The 19,139-nt window shown below is 39.1% G+C and overlaps 2 protein-coding genes across 4 annotated transcripts; one reads left to right on the forward strand and one right to left on the reverse strand.

Moving 5' to 3' along the window:
• Positions 1–543: 543 nt before the first annotated feature.
• shmt2 (serine hydroxymethyltransferase 2) lies at positions 544–13,832 on the forward strand. The gene is made up of 12 exons (XM_022226699.2): positions 544–1,160; positions 2,288–2,449; positions 3,016–3,095; positions 6,523–6,723; positions 6,943–7,024; positions 7,743–7,865; positions 8,347–8,486; positions 8,916–9,081; positions 9,636–9,735; positions 10,059–10,214; positions 10,617–10,724; positions 10,882–13,832. Exons 1-12 carry the CDS (start codon positions 1,107–1,109, stop codon positions 11,010–11,012), a joined length of 1,503 nt encoding a protein of 500 aa, XP_022082391.1. The 5' UTR covers positions 544–1,106; the 3' UTR covers positions 11,013–13,832.
• commd4 (COMM domain containing 4) lies at positions 13,103–19,112 on the reverse strand. 3 transcript variants are annotated; one of them, XM_022226734.2, is made up of 8 exons: positions 18,929–19,112; positions 17,525–17,596; positions 17,003–17,068; positions 16,754–16,793; positions 16,238–16,357; positions 15,643–15,723; positions 15,316–15,492; positions 13,103–14,568 (listed from the first exon to the last, which is right to left on the reverse strand). In XM_022226734.2, the coding sequence occupies exons 1-8, from the start codon at positions 18,929–18,931 to the stop codon at positions 14,525–14,527; spliced, it is 603 nt and encodes a 200-aa protein (XP_022082426.1). In that variant the 5' UTR covers positions 18,932–19,112; the 3' UTR covers positions 13,103–14,524. The 3 variants fall into 3 exon arrangements, with proteins under 3 accessions (XP_022082426.1, XP_022082418.1, XP_086995739.1); XM_022226726.2 differs by having other exon boundaries at positions 18,855–19,112; XM_087139613.1 differs by lacking the exon at positions 18,929–19,112 and adding an exon at positions 18,860–18,878.
• Between the last annotated feature and the right edge of the window lie 27 nt (positions 19,113–19,139).

The raw sequence follows: 19,139 nt of genomic DNA on the forward strand, positions 1-19,139 counted from the left end.
GCATCCGTCGAATCAAATTTTAAGCAGCTTGTAGTTTATATATATGACCCTCGGATACGAATTGTTTTTGCCCTATTTTTTTTTGTTTGATGATGTGTAAGTCATGCTTTTACTTAAGATATCTGTGGAGCTTGTCACAAAATATTTTGAAAACGCGACGGGTGGTTCCACTTTTTTTTATCCGGCAAAATAATCTGTCAACGATTGCTCGGAATGGATAAAAAAAAATACGGGAGTAATCTCTTCTGTAACTTAACCTGAACCTCGAAATAACGTGTCGACTTTTTCTGCGGTCTTCCAACAAAATCAGCGTCATGGCAACAGCGTCTAGAAGGAGGAATAATGCATGTAATGCCTCCACCCCTGGCCTTACATCTTTCGTAACGTGCCACGCCCAAAGGTGGAGTACCGGTATACCACGAACCTGAGTTTGTCGGAACCGGAACTATCCGGTTTGTTTTCATCAGTGATGCCTTGTCATCCTTTGCGGGTTTTTTTTTTTTTTTTTGTTGGTTGGTCAAAAGCTGTCAAGGTGACCCGTCCAACAATCGATCGATATGGTTCGTCACACGTGTCAATGATTGTCGTCATCCTCATGAAAGTGTCGTCTGCTGTTTTTATCTGTTACCCAAACGTCTCGTCATTGGATACGTGTGTTTTCGATTTATTGGAAACCTGACTATTCAAGGAGCGCGCTCACGTAACGAAAACCACATCGCATGCGTCGCGAACATATTTACAATTTTGCACAATAATCGGTACGGCAAGAGCGACCGCCTTGTAATTGCTGGATAGTACCGACATTGACAGTTATCCGGTCAGAGAATCGGGAGCTATTAGTTTTTTCAGTGAACTTATGAGTGGACACTGATTGTGACAATTTCTGGGTCTGTCGTTATTTGATGGTTGAATTTAGTACGGGATAAGCTAAACGGCGGTGTAATTTTTGTGGTTTGTTTCGTAACGTGCAAAGCGGCACAAACCACCGACCGATCGTGCAAGCTGTCGGTCCACGCTTTCGTCTTGAGCAGCAGTGCAGTGGTACGGTAGGCTTCTCGAGGTGGAATTTTGCTCCGTTGATGACATTGCTTTTCTGAGCAGGGATCATGGCCTCACGTTCGCTGAGTCGGCTACTCTCAGTGGTGCCTACCGCACGGAATGTAAGTTGTCTTTTTCATCGAATGACTGCAGTCCGTCGAATTACCGTATGCTACACATGATAGGCTGTAGCTGTGACTTGCCTTGGTGTTTGTAGATGGAGGTTTCTACTCGTATGTTCGACATTTTTCATGACAAATTTGGTTGTCACATTTCTGAAACTTTGAAAATTGGTTTTCACATTAAAAACAAACAGACTTTAATTCTTTCATGTGCTACATGGGCCCAGGTGCTAGAGATTAGTTTTTCTTTTCATGTATATCTCCCAGGCTGAGATGCGTCTGTGTTATTTTTCCTTGGGCACATTTTGCTCTCAACATCGTGGTCACGTAGAGAAATAAATTTGTTTCGCTTCTCGGGTTTCCATCAAATGTTCCCTCCTTCCTACTTTTTGGGGTTTTTTTCTTCAGTTTATCCTTTGTATTTTTCATTTGCAATATTCTGAATGGAGCTATGATAATCTATGTATGCAAGTTCAGAACCTGTTTGATAAGCATATTCATATTTCATGGAGACAAAAGTATTGAGGGGTTGAGAAAATGCATCCATAATCTCGAAGTTGGAACAATCTGCCATCAAAAGGGAATTTTCCTCCCCCTTAAATAATCTAAGAAACTGCTTTTTTAACTGGCCTAACTGCTTACATTCTCAAGTCATATACTCCTATTGTTTTTCATTTGATCAGGCGATTACCTTTCATTATTCCTGGGTGCTGTTGCAAATACTACAAAACACTTTACAAAATCATGTTTCCTCTTTTCTTACATCCTAGCCATTTGCCTGATTATGTATTTTGAAATCGTAAATCTGCCGGTTTAAAAAATGCACGATGAACATCTGTTTCTGTTGTTGAAAGTGTTTAGTGGCATTTTGGCATTAGGTCACTTGTACGGTGGTTTTAAATCCAGTAGCTCAGATATGCACAACTCATCAAACTGCAGGATTGTTCCAAAAATTTGAATGCTGACAATTGAATTTTCATATTTAGATCTTATTGTTTTCTCAAAATAAAAATGATCATGTAGACAACCAAATATGCACTGCGATGCTTCTGTTGAACAATTTCTATATCATGTCAAAGCTGTAGGGATCACATCTTTCAAATAAGAGTTCTGCATGTTACTCCCAGGTATGCAGAGCAGCATATGGCCAACAGGCAACTCTAGAGAGTGAGCGAGTTCCTGAATGGACAGGCCAGGAAAATCTCACCGAGGTGGACCCTGAAATTCTCTCTCTGATCAGGGAGGAGAAACGACGACAAGTTCGAGGTCTTGAACTCATTGCCTCGGAGGTAGGTCAGCGGACATTTTTGTCAGCAAATAAAGGCAGGTTTACAAGTTCAGGGATAGGCTTACTTTGTTTTTGTAATTAGGGTGGCAAATTTTCTTAAATTACCTTAAGCCCCCAAATTTTTCTTGTTTATGAACACTTGTCATGTTGTGTACGTTCAGATTTAAACCATGTAGTCAAGGATTTTTTCAGTGAAACATTTATTCAACATTTACCAGAGTCTTATAACCAGCAGTCTTTATTGTTGTTCCGGGCAAAAGAGTGCTACAAAAATACACATGAGATATGCATCTTTCCATAGTTTCCTGTTAACCAGCTCAGGAAGTCACAGGCTGGATGCTTTTACGCTGCTGTTGAGTGTAGTTGTACAGATGCTGGGTGCTCTATGATCAAATTCAAATTAGCATTTAACCTGCAGGTCTAGTTTCCCAAAGAAATCTGTTGAACACATCAACTATGTATTTTTGTTACTGCATGTACATCAGTATCCCTGCTGCTCCCCCCCCCCGAGAGGTCAAAGGTGAAGTATCAAATATGGTGAAATACTTGCTTATCTTTTTTGTACAGAATTTCTGCACCCAAGCCTGTCTCAATGTGCTCAGTTCTTGTCTTCATAATAAATACTCAGAGGGCCTGCCAGGGAACAGGTGAGTTTGAATTGAAATTGTCACATTTTCATATTTGTACAAATTTACTGATATAATTTACATTGAAGTAACCTTTGACCAACTCAGTTGAATGATGTTCAGTAAGATTCCCTATAATGCGTTCTTATTTGTACTCAACTTTTAGTTTAAGTAATGCAAAAATCTTTTTGTTTGAGTTTCATGTTATTTGGTGCCTGCAATGAGAGCTGTTTTCTCCTGGAATGATTCTTTATGAAGGCCCTACATGATTCATTTGGCTAGCCCTCAGGTGGACATCTGTCCTCTTTGAAAAAAATTCAGTATTAAAAAAAGCAAAACAAATAACAGCTTATCTACATTCTGTTGTCATAGTTGGAACTTCATCAGACATTGGACTTCAGAATTCCCAATGAAATCAGTTTCATGATAATAAAAATGTAATGCAGGCATTTTTACAATTGCAGTTGTGCAGATGACTTTTATTTTTCACTAACATACAGTTTCCCTTTAGATAAAAATGTATCCGCGAACAACGTAATTCCTTTTTTAATGGACTAAACTGACATTTTAGTTAGGAATTGTTTTCCAGTTTTCCAATCTATCCATCCTTGACGCTGTCATGAAAGAGCCGCTTAGAAAAGCAGCGGTGCTACTTATGCTAATTGTTCCTGACAAGGAGTCTGATTGGTTACACCATAGTCAGGATACTGCTTGCCTAAGGGCCAAATATACTTGGGCCAAAGGTCACCAAGGAGACCCTGGGAACATGCGGGTGGAAAGAATTTGGAAGTTTCCGAGGTACTTTTCCATCAGACCAGGCAGAGAGTCTTGCCAAAAAAAAAATACAAAATTAAAATTGGCATGACCCCAGGCTGTAACCAAGGAGAAGCACTGTCATAACCTTTGTATTTTGGACTCTTTACATAGCTTCATGTTTCATATCAAGTCTGGTGGTGTGGCACCCCGTGAAGTGTTTGTCTATTTTTCTCCTGGGTTTATTTATGGTCAGAAATAATCTAGACATATAGGCTTTGTTCAACGCTTTGCGACGAAGGACAAAAGCTAGACAATTTCAGGACAAATTTTGGACTTACCAAAGCCATAAAAAGAATCTCATTTTAATTTTAAAATTAAAAGTTTGCTGTTTGTGAATTTATTGGAAAACAATTCTCTGGCAGTTTGCATGTCCCAGCAAACAAAAACTATTTGTTTATTATATACATATACAGGCATTGTAATTTTATTATAATTAATGCCTAGTCTGAACAGGTAATTTAAATACATGTACTTACTGCTTACACGTGTTTTTGTGGAAAGACAAGAATAGGAACTCTGACTTTGTTGGTTGTTGATTATTGCAAACACAGCTGCGCCTTTGTTGGCACACTGCCCGCGCAACCCATGTTGTAAATAAAATAAGAGTAAATGTTTTGACAAAAAATTCTTTTGATGAAAATACACAGACCAGACTCTCACTCCCCACTCCATCCTGAGTTTTTTTGCTGCAACAAAACAATTATCAATAGAAATTTGTATTTGATTAGCGAATTTACATGTAGCCGGAGAAGAATTACCATTCTGGTCACATCTGGAAGGAGAAAGGTACATGTATTCAGTTTTTTTATGTGACAGACCTGCACATACATGTACCGGTAGGATCTACACACACATACACAAAAACATTAGCATTGAAAGACCAACTGATATGTACTCATGATTACCCCTTTTCATAAGATGAACCTTGAACAGGGGCACCCAACTGTTCTTCAGCCATGCTTGTCTGGAAAGATTATAAGGGCCCTCAAGGGAAGAGTTTATTGCATGAACTTGTGCCCCGTCTCCCTGTTCCCATGATCCAGACATTGCCTTCCACAGATTCTCAATCAGGTGACCCCCAGTGGGTATATAAGGCTGAAGTTTTAAGTGACACTTGTTCCCAGAGAATCCAGTAGATACTCAACAAATTGTAGAGGCTTTTATCGGTTCATGAGGAGAGCGATATTTTGTGACAAATGATTTCACTGTGAAAATTAATTCCAGGAAGATGTTTTGAAGGACAGAAGGTTTTCAGTTGTAGCAGAAAGCAGAACTACTGGTAATTAAGAGGTGTCACCAAGATAGATCCAACAGAAAATAAATTCATTCTATATAAAAGCTTTTTCATATCCAAGCTTAACATGGTTTTTCTTATGTCAGCCATTTCTTATTGAATTTCACTTAATGACGAACGGATGAAATGGGACACTTTTAAACGCAGTTTTCAGGATGATTTGATTAAACTATAGAAACTTCTTTCCAGATGTACCTATTTACATGATAAAATGGCATCCAGTATTGCCCTGATGTGCAGATACTTTGTTCTAAAAGCAAATTATGCTATTCCATGCCTATTTTTGTTTAGTGAGGGTAAACTAATGCTCTCTTGCAGTTGGCCGTAAAAGTAGAAATACACCATTGACATATACTATATATGTATTATGAATCATGGAACATGATTCTAAAATCATACTCCTCAATCCTAACTCAAATTGATATGATATAACACTGCCTGACAGTGTGTGTGATTGATTTTGGAATACATTTTATCGTAAACAAGAAGTGCAAAGCCACTTCAATGTAGCCTTTTTTGAAAGTCAAGGTCTCCACTCAGTGAAAAAGAAGTCATATAAAGATAAATGCTGCAGAGGAAAACCATTATGATGTCTATCTTTTCCTGCAGCCTGTTATGTTTTGCAGTGTCCTAAACCACTTCATAACTTAGCCAACAGTCTTGAGTGTATTACTCATGCAGGAAATGCAGTGTGTTTTTCTTGACAGGATGCCCGTTGCACATTCTAAGCGTGTTGCAGAACAGGAGCGTACATTGCATATTACAAATTGAACGCGTTTGTTTATTACACATTCAGCATAGCATGTAATGTATACTTGTTTCTATGTTTGTTGACTGACATTGTTACTGTAACTAGTGTCTGTGCTCCAACTTCAAGTAACAATACACACTCTCCCCCCTCTGTTACCCCCCACGTAGGAAATACAGAACACGTACCATTCTGATTCATGGACAGATTTACATAAAGAGTATTATTGATTTCAAAAGGGGAAGTGCCTTTGAAGGCTGTGGAAATTGTCAGTCAGGAGTATTTCATATGTGACCCAGAAAAATGAAAAACAGAAGCTATTCTCTGTTTGGTCTTAAAGCTTTGATAAGTGTTTGGTCTTCACAAAAATGATGGAACAACGAAGTATTGCATCCATTGTGTTTTTGTTCTTGTTTCTTTCTCAAAATGGTCCTCAAAGTATGTAGGAAAAACATTAAGTACATGAGAATAAAATGTACTAAGCACAGTGCTGGTTGAAATGTCAAATTTTCTTTGACTGTTAAAAAACCATCATGACCACATGGCGGGTAATGAGTACATTTACACTGAAACCATCTCTTTGTCTGCAGATATTATGGAGGAACAGAAGTGATTGACAAAGTGGAACGTCTGTGCCAGAAGCGTGCCCTAGAAGCCTTTGATCTAGATCCGGAGAAATGGGGCGTCAACGTCCAGCCTTACTCAGGCTCTCCTGCCAACTTGGCTGTGTATACTGGCCTGCTGAAACCTCACGACCGCATCATGGGGCTGGACCTCCCTCATGGAGGACAGTAAGTCAGAGAACTGCACCCGGAGTGACCGTAATGCAACTTGCCATGTACATGCATGTCTGTGTAATTCAAGCACCCTACCTGGGTAATCATTGACTTTGAAGCACAGAATTCAAACACTACAAATGGAGCAATTTATGTGCCATTTAAGAGTCAACCATCACCCATTCAAAACATGGACTTGTTTCAGCGTCTGTCCTCCCTTTTCTAATCTTACAGTTTAACACATGGCTTTATGACCGACACTGCTAGAATTTCAGCAACCTCCATCTTTTTTGAGTCCATGCCCTACAGACTTGATGTAAGCAAAACTCCATTTATGCCCACTTTTCCATCAGGAGATTAACACGTTGACTGCCGACTACGAGTATACATGTATTCGTAGTCACAGGTGTACTGGATTCTGCCCCTGTGAGTATACTCATAGGAAGGAAAAGCTATTATTATGTAAATTGAATACACCAGCATCACCGAGATCACAACGAATGTGCTGCTGGCAGTGTGGAGGGCGTAAACATCCATAAAATGCTCATGTTTAAACAGACACCTGGAAGGTACCTTTTAAATATGCACGCATGCATACAACATTTGGCAATTAATGGCAGTGCCCATTTGACATTATGCACGGCAGTCAACGTGGTAAACACACTGATTCAGATGCGTTTATGATAATATCGGAGCCACCTAGATAGGTTTTAAATTGTTCTCAATGACTAATGGTGGATGTTGATAAAGAAAGAGGAGCTTGAAGAATGCAACAAAAAATGAGCTGGGAAAATTTGATTTGAGTTGGACTTGGCAACAGACAAATTTAAAACTAGAAAGTACAAGATGAAGAGAATGGAGAATAAAATGAGTGAAGAGGGATTTCAAAAAGAAGATAAAGGACAAGTTTTAGACAGAAAATGTTCAATAACAAGTATAAGTACAAGCAGAAGTTAACAAGTATAAATCCCACTGGTGACATTTGGTTGATAATGATTCATAAAGGTGCTTGTTGATGGTTGTTGCTGTTCCAGATCAAGACAGGTCTGATAGACTACGACAAGTTGGAAGAAACCTCCCGGTTGTTCCGCCCACGACTCCTCATTGCTGGATACAGTGCTTACCCGCGTAGAATTGATTACAAGAGATTCAGAGAGGTACACTCAATGAGGACATGCCTGATCCAACATTTTCTGTATTTGCATGATAACCTTGTTGGCCAGGGTACATGTACATGTACAGTGGAACAGCTGACCAAACACATGGTTGACATTTGTGCACAAGTTGTGCACATTTGAAAAGTTAAAGTGGTGTTTGTTTTAAGGTTTAGGTGTTGTATTTTTGAGAAGCATAGAGGAATCAAATGGATATAGCAAAATAAACAGTATACATTCAAATCAAAAGAGTCCTATCACGGGAATTTGATTTCATGATTTATTTCATGTGAAGGAAATAAAGCCATGCTTTATATAAAATAGTAATTAGTCTGGGTACAGACAAAAGTTGGCACTTGCTAATGGCAAACAATTGAGAATGAGATGGCTGTAGACCATATGAATGCCCATTTGAATCACTGTTGAATTTCTTCTAGCAATATTTTTCAAAACAAAGTAGGTTTCGTGTTTTTAACTCTTTAAGATATGTGATGAAGTTAAGGCAATTATGATGTCTGATATGGCGCACATCAGCGGTCTCGTCGCGGCCAAAGTTCTTCCCTCACCGTTTGACTACTCCGAAGTCGTGACCACCACAACTCACAAGACACTTAGAGGGCCAAGGTAACAACAAGCTCACTGGAAATCTCAAGCTTAAATCATAACTGCCATCTTTGACTATTGTTTGAAATGCAAAATATGTTAATAGCTCAGCAAGTTGCCCGTAACCTTTTCAAATCTTCAAATACTTTGTGGGATGTTTGATGGATTTTCAGGATACCACAAAATGTGGAGCTCGAGTATGAAAGGCATCCTCAAAATGTAGTGCTATGAGAATGAAAGTGGTGTTTGTTTTGATGTAGTCAGGCTTAGATTTAAGGAGCAACCAAATAGTCAGTTCACCATGCAACAATTCGTCAGTGCTAATTTGGTAGCAAAAAAACCCACAATTTGACAGACATGAAAAGAATTTGATCCTTATCCTCGCATTATTGACGTTTTTCCAAGTCTCCAAATACCCAGCTCACTGTTGTGTAATTCGTTGGGTTCTAGGTCGGGCTTGATCTTCTACCGTCGCGGTAAGAAGGGAGTCAATAAGAAGACGGGCAAAGACATCATGTATGACTTCGAGAGAAAAATCAATAATGCTGTCTTCCCAGCTCTGCAAGGAGGACCTCATAACAACAACATTGGAGCCATTGCTGTGGCCATGAAGCAAGTAAGTTACTGACGATGGTTCACGTTCACTCCCCCTTCCCTCTCAATCCAATTCCACCCCTAACTTTCTTTCCAGTGGAAAAAGGAGATTTCCATCATAGCACCCAATGAGTAGGCCTATCTACACGGAGTAGAAGTCTCCCCTGATAACATACGGACAGGCTGCTGATTGTTGAAGTAGATTTCACAGACTGTATATTTCGGCAGAAACTGGTTGTGTTTGCTCGTCGCCACATCCCGCATCAGAGGTGCCTGAACTTGTTTCTGAATTCCCACGAAAGGGGTGTCATTCGTTCCTGTGCAAGAACATGCCATCTCTTATTCCTACTTGGAGCAGCTTGGATGCGTATCAATTGAATTGTATGAAAATAAGTAGTCAAGTGTTTTATTTGTGCATGGATTCTCTGATGACGAACTTGTTTAAACAGTTCCCCTTTCTCTTCAGTATATGTGAACACGAGGAACCAGACTCCCGTAAGGAGTCAAAACAAGTGAATGCTGGGAACCCCTCAATGATTTGAAAGCATCCTAACTCCCCTGCCTGATTTTTCACAGTCGATGTCTCCCGTGTTCAAGGATCACCAACGCCAGACCGTCTTGAATGCTCAGGCCATGGCTAATGCACTTCTTGCCAAGGGATACTCCCTGGTGTCCGGTAAGTACCAAAAGGTTCATGAAACTTTGACCATAACTCTCGAGACAAATTCTTAAATTCTCCCAAACTCACCACTGGCATAAAGGAATAGTGGCAGTACTTAGCTTTCCTAATTCCGTCAAAATCCCACAAACTTGGTTGATTTTGTTGGATCTGGGTGAATCGCGTTAAGGTTAAAAGTGCATTCAAGGCTTTGTACATGGTCTAGAGAATCATGTCTGCTTCCAGAAGACTAATCAAGCAAAGGATTCCTCAAATAAAACATCAAAAAGAAGAGGACGCGAAATAGCTGTGCATTGACATGGTGTTCCTTTTTCATGCAGGAGGTACTGATAACCATCTGGTCTTGGTGGATCTCCACTCTAAAGGAATTGACGGGGCCAAAGCAGAGCACATCTTAGAACTCTGCGCCATATCTGTCAACAAGAACACATGCCCAGGCGACAAGAGTGCCCTGCATCCAAGCGGTCTCCGACTGGGTTAATATTCACGCTGCTTTCAGATATTGTTTTAAAAAGTTCTTAAAGACACTAAGCAGAAGTCATGTGGGTTTGTTTGAAACCCAAGTTTCTTCCAGTGTATCTTATGTCACTGGCTCATCGGCCTGAATCATTTGATGGAAAACAGGCAAACTTCTTGTCTTCCAAAGCAGTGAATTGGGTGTTTCGGGTCTGGTTCGTTTCACAGTAAAGTGCTTTTTATGTCATCAAAATCCTGATGCTTACAAATCTTGGAAAGACTGGTGTGTTAGTTTGAGAATGACACAATACAATAAGTTTCCTTTGATTTTAAAATTGAGGATCAACTTATTTGTGGGGAAATGATCGGTGTTATTTGTATCCATTCCATTATTTCCATTCATTTTTTTGCTTGGTTCATAGGATCCCCTGCTCTGACTTCCCGCAAGTTGAAGGAAGGCGATTTCATCCAAGTCATTGATTTCATTGATCGTAGCATTGGTATTGGACAGGATGCCAAGAAGATCTCTGGTATATTGACAAGAACTTTGAATTTTCAGATTCTATCTTTTTAAAATAGTGGACGATTGTTGGCAGTGATGTCCTGTGTATTTACAGAGGTTGGAGAAAGTTGCGCAAACTTACAGGAGATTTGACCAGTACATGTATATTATTGTTTGTTCTGTAGGTGCTGATGACAAGGCCTTCTATGAGGTTGCGGAGACAAACAAGGATATTGTAGAGCAAATCGCCAAACTGCGTCAGGAGGTGGAGGACTTTGCAGCACAGTTCCCCATGCCGGGATATGACAACTTTTAGTCCCGGCACGGGAATTGTGGATGACTCATTCTTGGACATGAAACTCACTCCAAGTGTATGACTCACTTGAGTATAGCTTACTCACCAAATTTTATCACTTTCCAACAATTGTTGCTCATTCCTAAACATTTTACCTCATCTCTGTGTCACCTCAAGGTATTACTCATTTTCATCATTGCTCGTGAGAAACATTTGTCATTTACACAAAGAACTGTCATTACTGAAATACTAATCAATACCCCGAGGTGGCATGTTCGTTCAAGAAAACTCATCCAGGCTGATAGCAAAAATGACACCTCATTGAATAAAATGAGGTGATCACAAACAGCCGGATGAGTCATTTTGAGAAGTACTTGGTGGTTTATATGTACCTCAAGATCCTAAACAACTTTTTAAGGTATAGCTTTTTGAGAAGCATCACATAGCAAAAACATCTCTAATAGAATTGTAGTCAATACAAGATGACAAACTCAGTTTTCAGAAATTTATTCAAGTTATAACTTTTTCAAGAGTGACAGCTGTTAAATTGACAGCGTTATTGAGATGCATTTGGGCATTAAAATATATTAAATCATTCTCTTAAGGAAATTAGTAGTGACCAGTTTAATGTTCAGATTTAAATTGTAAGGCATTGTACAATTAACACGGTGATAAGTATTCTCCACAGGTATCTTTATACTTCAGAATGACTTTTTTTAATGGAAGACAAGGTTGTCAAAGTGTAGAAATCTTGGGTTATCATTATGGTTCCCCCTTGAGTGTTGGAAATGTATAGTCAAATAGTAGTATACAACACTATAATCAGACACTACTCCATTGTTTGACGTTGGATTGGCCATGTTGCTTCAAGCTGAAAGATTCTCAAGTGAAGTAATGAGATGAGGTGTGGTTATTGTTGGAGTTAGTGTGGAGGCTTTGCGTGGTAGCCATCTTGCAGGGCACTTCTTTTGTTCCACAGAGAAACCTCCTTTGTGTTGATTCTGTAGAACAAAAGCACTGGCCTGCAAGATGGCAGCCATGCAACCCTCTATTGTCTGTGGATGTCTATGAGAAGGCAAAGTGTTGCTGTTTCTTTAATTTGCAGAACTGGCACAAGTGAAGATGTATGAAGCACTTGTTTATAAAGCAGAAGACCAGGCGGTGTTAAACTTTGCTAAATACAAACCACCAGCCAGATTGTTACAAAAGTGTAGTGCTTGTAATTTGCTTCCTGTGGACATCGCAATGGCATTTGGTTTTGCTAAGCAGCATTTCTGCTTTTGTTCCCTTTATGATTTTAGCTCTGCCTAGTACAAATGTTGGCCTTATGTATAATTGAAATATTTCTATCCTCGCCACTATCACAGTCGGCCAGTCACAACAGTTTAAAGGTTGGTTCATGCTTCACGTAAAAGTGAACATAAAAGTAAATTTGTGAAGTCAGACTAAATATTCGCTTCGCAAATTTGTAAAAGTTGAACACCCTTTAACATGAGCAAAATTTTGCTGCAAATTGTCTGTGACGTCAAATGCACTTCACTTTTGCATTTGACTGAAGTATAAACTGGCAAGTACAAAAAAAAGGTGCAAAGATTAAGATATTCTGCATTGGTCAAATAATCTGACGGAAATATTTGTTATAGTTTTATTTCTTCCTGTCTTAAAGTTTGAGGGGAAACAAAATTGCTGGGCTGTTGAAAATGAAAAATAAATGTAGGTTTTTATTCAACCTCACATATTTTGGTTATAACCTCGTTGAAAAAATTCAAAGCAAGGATTTTACTTGTACTCTTGACAACAAAAGTGTGATTTGCTTGAAATTGTGCATTAGAAAGTGTTAGCTGAAATGCTTATCTGCCATTCTGTATCATTTAATTTGAATTATGTGGGCTTTATTTCTACTCCTTTGAGCTTTGAGCTTCCTTTAATGGATTTAATTTATTGAATTCTTGGATTTACCAGCTGTACAGCTACTGAGTGCTAAAATGACAGATTAATGCCGTAACTAAAAGAATATTTTAAAGCAGCATGTTTTGCCAGATTTCGTTGATTTCCTTCCAGCTGCATGCATTTGTGCTGAAATGCCAAAGAAGAAATACAAATGACAGGAGTTGTCATTGTCAAATAGCATATAAGCATATTTACACCTGCCATTTATCTGAAACTTATTGTAAACTAGCACAGTAATCATCCTTTTCAGTTAGAAATTCATTTCTGACCTTTTTTGTAAAGAACTACTGAAGGCATAATGTTAAACCCTAGCAGTCCTTAATCAATCTAATGGGAGTTAAAATTTAACAGTTAAAAAGGAGAAAAAAAATTGCCGATTTCAAACATTAACAAGGCACAGCCCAAACTAAGTCATGTTGGGACAGAGTGCTTTGAGTTTAGACTGACTTTGTTTCTTTTTGGAATGATTCATTTTTGAGGAAGACATGTTCCTGCTGGTAATCAAGATCAAGCTTCCTAGTGGACCAGACTGCGGAATAGGTCGGGATGTCACAAGGGGAATCTCAGGAAAGTGTGTGTTCCCAATTAGAGAATTGTCGGCATTCCAAGTCCCCTGTTGGAAAATGCCCTGTAGGCAGGATGGGTATTGTGAAAAAAATATACTAGCCCCTGACATAATAGCCCATACATTTCTGAAACACTTGGTGCTGGGCAGATTGTTAACTTTACCAAGGTGTTGTAGTATATATCAGTTATCAAAGGTAGATCCGTGCTTCCACTTAAAAGAATATTTTTGCTTTATGCTTGATTGTTCATGTATCTTTAATCACAGTGTTGCACTTTGTAAGTTTTTTTGCTCCTGAAATAAAGAAGCTTCATTTTATTTCACAATCATCTTGTGATTTGTTTGTTTACAATCCCTTACATTTATGACATTACATACCGTCAGGGCTAAAGATGCAATGTCACTGAGGTTACTACACCGTACCAGCAATTATATTTGATGGTCAAAGTTACATAATAGCATAGAGAATTGTAGTCATGCGATTACATAATATGGATGAATATACAGTCACTTGTCATATCTCCAAACAAAGTGCAAATTATAAAAAGTCATTGGTGGTAAGGGTGGGAATTTATGTTTGATTTGAAAAATGGTCAGAAATTTTTCCCATGCCATTTAAACATTTAACCAACACTTTCCAGACGCTGCCGCCACCTACCTCAGAGTTTTTATTTATGCATAATTATATAGTTCAACAATGTACATGGTCAAACCAATATAGACTGATGGTGGGGCATTTAAAACAAGCAATGTTTAGTGTTTTAGAATCCTCTTTTTTCTCGACAAGTACATAGATGCCAAAAGGGAAAAGTGTTCCAAGAATCAGATTACCTTTTATAGGCATTGTTTACGATAAAACTAAATGACAAATTGCATCAATCAAAACGTCAAACCTCTTAAAGGGCAGTTCCGTTTAAATGTTAGGGAAAATCTGTCAATGGATTTGGAACTTGTTTTGTTTAAACATGTAAACGCCCCACCCTTAATTGGTAGATGCATTTTTTGGGAATATACAGCATCACGTTGTGATTCCTTCCATCAGCTTTTGTGTCTGTCTGAGCTCTGCAAGGAGAAAGCAGAACACAATCAGGTGACTCTCGAGTTAAATTCTACCTGCATAACAGCACTTGGGAAATGAGCTTTGATACTCATGAGGTTTTGGTGACTCACGACATAACTCCCATGGTCGTTTGTAACAGGCTGCGAGGATATCCTTGAAGCGACTTAAATGCCGCTCGGACACTGAGTTTCCCATTATCATTCTATGATTTTTTTTCCAACGGACCCGAGGCTCTAAACCCAAGAAAAGAAACTCTTATTACTGCCTCTTGTCTTAAATCTTAACTGCCAAGAAATAACCCCCCACCAAAAAAATGGAGTTGTCCCACTCCATCCTATGAAAAAGAATGGATTTAAATGAAACAACATAATATCATATCAACCATGGCAATCCCAAAAGAGAATAGATCTATATTTACTGTTATATCATGGCTACCAGTTGGCAACAGATTAGCAAGTTACATGGTCTAGGTGTATTCAAGTCAAAGATGTCTTGCTACATATATAAATGTAAATACTTATTTCACTGGCATCATCTCTCAGTAAACTCACGAGATGAATGGCGTCAAGTTCATTTCACCACAGACATTGCGTCTACCTATAAATTATTTTTGTTTGACTTCTAAGCTGACGACCTGATCTTACTTCAGAGACAAAATATGAGGGCCTCAGAAATGAAATGGTACACCCTCACCAATCTTCTCTCAGTCTTCTTTCCACTTTCAAATGATGACCTATTAACCTACTTACCGCTGAGAAAGATCCTAAACTTATCAGCCGACATATTGAAGCTTGTAGGCTTGACAGAGCCATTGTCCGGATTGCGTATGTGCAGTCTAAGACACACACTGGGTTCGTTCACATCTTTCAGTTCGCTGGAACCCAAAATGTAGTCCACTCTCCACTCCACATTGTCCAGCTTTGACACTGGGGAGAGATTACATCCACGGTTTACGTGTTTATCTCCTATTCTCACAGAATCGTTTCAGGTTCCAATGAAAAAATGTCTATCCTTTCCTCAAGATAGTGTTCAAGAGCTCTGAAAATTTCCAAGATCATTTTTCACCAAATGCTTACCTCTTAAGCTGTCTTCTTTGAATCTCTGTTGCAGCACTTCTAGTTTGTCCTGGTAGGAGCGACAGAGTGCTGCGGAGTGCTCTGAGAATGGCGAGGAAATAAATCTAAGCACAGTAAAGATTTCACGTGGCTAACCCCTCTCCCACCCCCAACACAAAACTGCTGAGCAAAACGTCTTTCCAATGGACAGTACTTGGGACTTGGTTTCACCTGATTCTTGCTTAAAGCAAACATTGCTTGATAGACAGTTTCTGCTGAGGAAAGATCTGAACATTGGCTACATCAGACATGAGCCAAGCTGCCAGACCTCTGTATCAACAGAGCTCTTCTGTATTCCTCCTATCACCATATTTCTTGATATTCTTAACCCTAACACTCCTCAGTCCTCCAACAGGTGAAGGATTGAGGAGGGTTAGGGTTAATATTCTGATTTCTGTCTGAGATATATGGGCCATATATGAAATATACCTAAGAAACCACCTAGCTTTACAATTTTAGCAAAACACATCTAACCTTACACTACCTCCCTACTCCCGAGAGCATTCTGATCCACAACTTCTCCAGTCTCCTAGGTCTAACTACACCCTCAACTCACCTTTGGGAAGACCAAGTTGCTGCAGTTCATTGGACAGAGATTCCCCATCCACGTTGTACTTTGCCGCACTGGATAGGATGAAATTCAGAGCTGCTATGCTGGCTTTTACATCACCGGTTTCTAAAGATAGCCAAAAAATCAAATGAGACAACTGTATGAAGTAATTTCATATTCATACACAATGACGTCCTGGTCAATTCTGTTGGAAAAATTCTTGCATCTTTAAAAACAACCCTGTGTAAGGAACTAATGGTGAATTTCTATGTACATGTAGGTCAATCAAACCAAGCCCTTATGTAGACTAAAAGCGGTCTTGACCTATACAGTCCCGAATAAATCAAAATAATGCCAGACCAAATGGTGGATTTTGGAAGATTTCAGGACCTGAATTTATGGCATAAAATTGCCAGGTCAGGTAAGATGAAATCATTTCATAAGGAACAAAAACCTCGCAGAATACAAGAAACTACTAGAATACTCATAACTTTATTCCAGAAAAACAAATCTGAGACTCACCATATTTTGCATCAGCTGTGAGCTTGTATACTTTTTCATACTGAACGAATGAAAGAAAAACCGACATGAGGGTTGGAACTGAAGAACCGAGGAGGGGATTGTCCACTTACAAATTTTTGATACAAATCTAAAGATATTACTTGTGTTTTAGGATAGAATTGTCACGGATGTTCACAATGATCAACACCTTAAGAATTCGTCGGTCAAAATAGAATCACAAGCATTCCTCAGAAAAAGGTAACAACTCACATCGATGCAATCTCCAAGCAGATCCTTGATGACTTGTGCACACAGTAACTTCATCTTCACTGACGTCTGCAAATCAGAAGATACCGAAAACATGTTTTAATGGTTAGAGGCTGCCTAAAATAAGGAATTCTAGAATAATTTTTATTCAAAAATTCTATAATAAGAATTGCAGTGATGGCCATCATCTCAAAACCAAGGTTTAGTAGATACAGTCATACTTGAATGTCTTTTTGCACACCCTGAAGGCTATTTTGATAAGTTTACAAATTTTTTAACTTGAACGTCCTTGCTTCAGTTAAAGGCAAATTTGAGTACAAAACTTCAAGACAATTTGAATGGTCCTTTCCATATGCAACATGGATACATTGACTGCTGTACTGCTAATTTACTTCTTACCAACTGCCCTGACACTATGCCGTAATTTCAATTGCATTATTTTTAAAACATTATATAAAATGTAATTTTTTTTATTTTAACTGAACCTCTCAGACTGACATTATAACTCAAGGAAATCATACTCACAATTTTGGATAAGATGCTAATTTCTGCTAGCACCCAATCTGGGCAGTCTAGCCCTCCACAAAAGCGAAACCTCTGAATGGAAAAAAGAAATGGTAATCGGCATGATAAAAGAACATTATTTGGTTGAACGGGTGAAATAATTAGCAGTTAATCTGTAAACTGATCTTGGGTGCAGCAGACAATGATCCCACAGTTTCTAGGGGTACAATTTGACAACACTGGCTTGATTGGTACGTGGCACAAACACCACCTTGAACAATCAACTGATATCAAAACTACAGACAGGCAATCAGACATATAGCCACGAGCCCCTATACATTTGTAAATGCATGCCTAATTAAAGGTTGGCTCGACCATTTTACAATAAATATATCCCCGAACAGCATGGAAAAAAGAAACTTTATTCGTCTCACAACTTCACAACCATACTATCTTCACAAAATATTAGCACTCCCTGAAGTACGTATTTATCAAACATTAAAACGTATGTAAACAGCTAGCTTGACATAGTGCACCCTGACATTGCTGCCTCCCTCCTGCTTCCAAAATGGTCGAGCCGCGACGTGACTAGTGTGGTTCCCTGACCACAGATTTCCCAGACGTCTCTATACATATACATAATCTTAGCGGGAGTAGTTGGAATGAATGTTGGTCAAGTCATCCCCGAGTCATGTCATCCCCTTTTAATAAATATATATGGCACATCTTGGTCACCGTAGATTTCAAAAGCCACCAGCTAGCTGGCTGCATAGAACGAATGCCAACTGTGATTACATGTATGTGTCTCTGTCTTGTTTTTCTTTCTCTTCTATGGTTGATGCACCTAAAAGGAAAATTACATGCACAGACAACACTTGTAAGAACTAGTGGGGGGCGACTTGACCAGGGGACGACTTGACCACTGAGAGTTTCAATTTTGGGGGATGACTTGACCCGTTTCCGTCAGAATTATGGGAACTGGTATCCAAAGCAACATAAATGTTCATTACACGAATACGCTGCGCCTGTTATTATCACATGAGGTGCAGTCACAGAGAATACACTATGCAGATGTGTGCGGATTGTCGAGGGATGCATGAGAGGTAAGCATTGTTGTTGAAAGAACCTCATTTTTGCTAATATTAATATACATTTAGGTTAAACGTTACAAAATACAATCAATAACAGAAGTTCCATATGTTATTGATAGGGTCGTTAGGGGAAGATATGCTTTCATTTAAGCAAGCGCAAACAGACGTGTTATCTGGTAGGCTAACTGGGCAGCTTTCAAAATGCCTTAGCGTGCGGAACCATGATAAAGATCGCTTCGGTAAGGTCTACGGAGTAGTACCTCACATTTCGGGAAGTAATGAAAACCCATCCATCATGTCCATAGTGTCATGACCACTTATCTCAATACCTCACCATTTTTACAAAGGTTTGTTCACAAGGTGCTCATGAAGGTTTCTGCAGAACTTCAGCCGAGACAACTTTACATTAAAACTACACGTTAATCCCTTGGCCCGCCAGTTAACTTGGTAAACAGACATCAACTCATCCGTATATCTGCGACCTGCTGACCCGCTGACCCGCCTCTTTTTGTTTCCTCTGTAGTAAGGGTTATTTTTAAGTGTAC

The sequence above is a fragment of the Acanthaster planci genome, linkage group LG08, assembly GCF_054643075.1.
Source record: "Acanthaster planci isolate LZ-2023a linkage group LG08, COTS_SCS, whole genome shotgun sequence".
NCBI classification, from domain to species: Eukaryota; Metazoa; Echinodermata; class Asteroidea; order Valvatida; family Acanthasteridae; genus Acanthaster; species Acanthaster planci.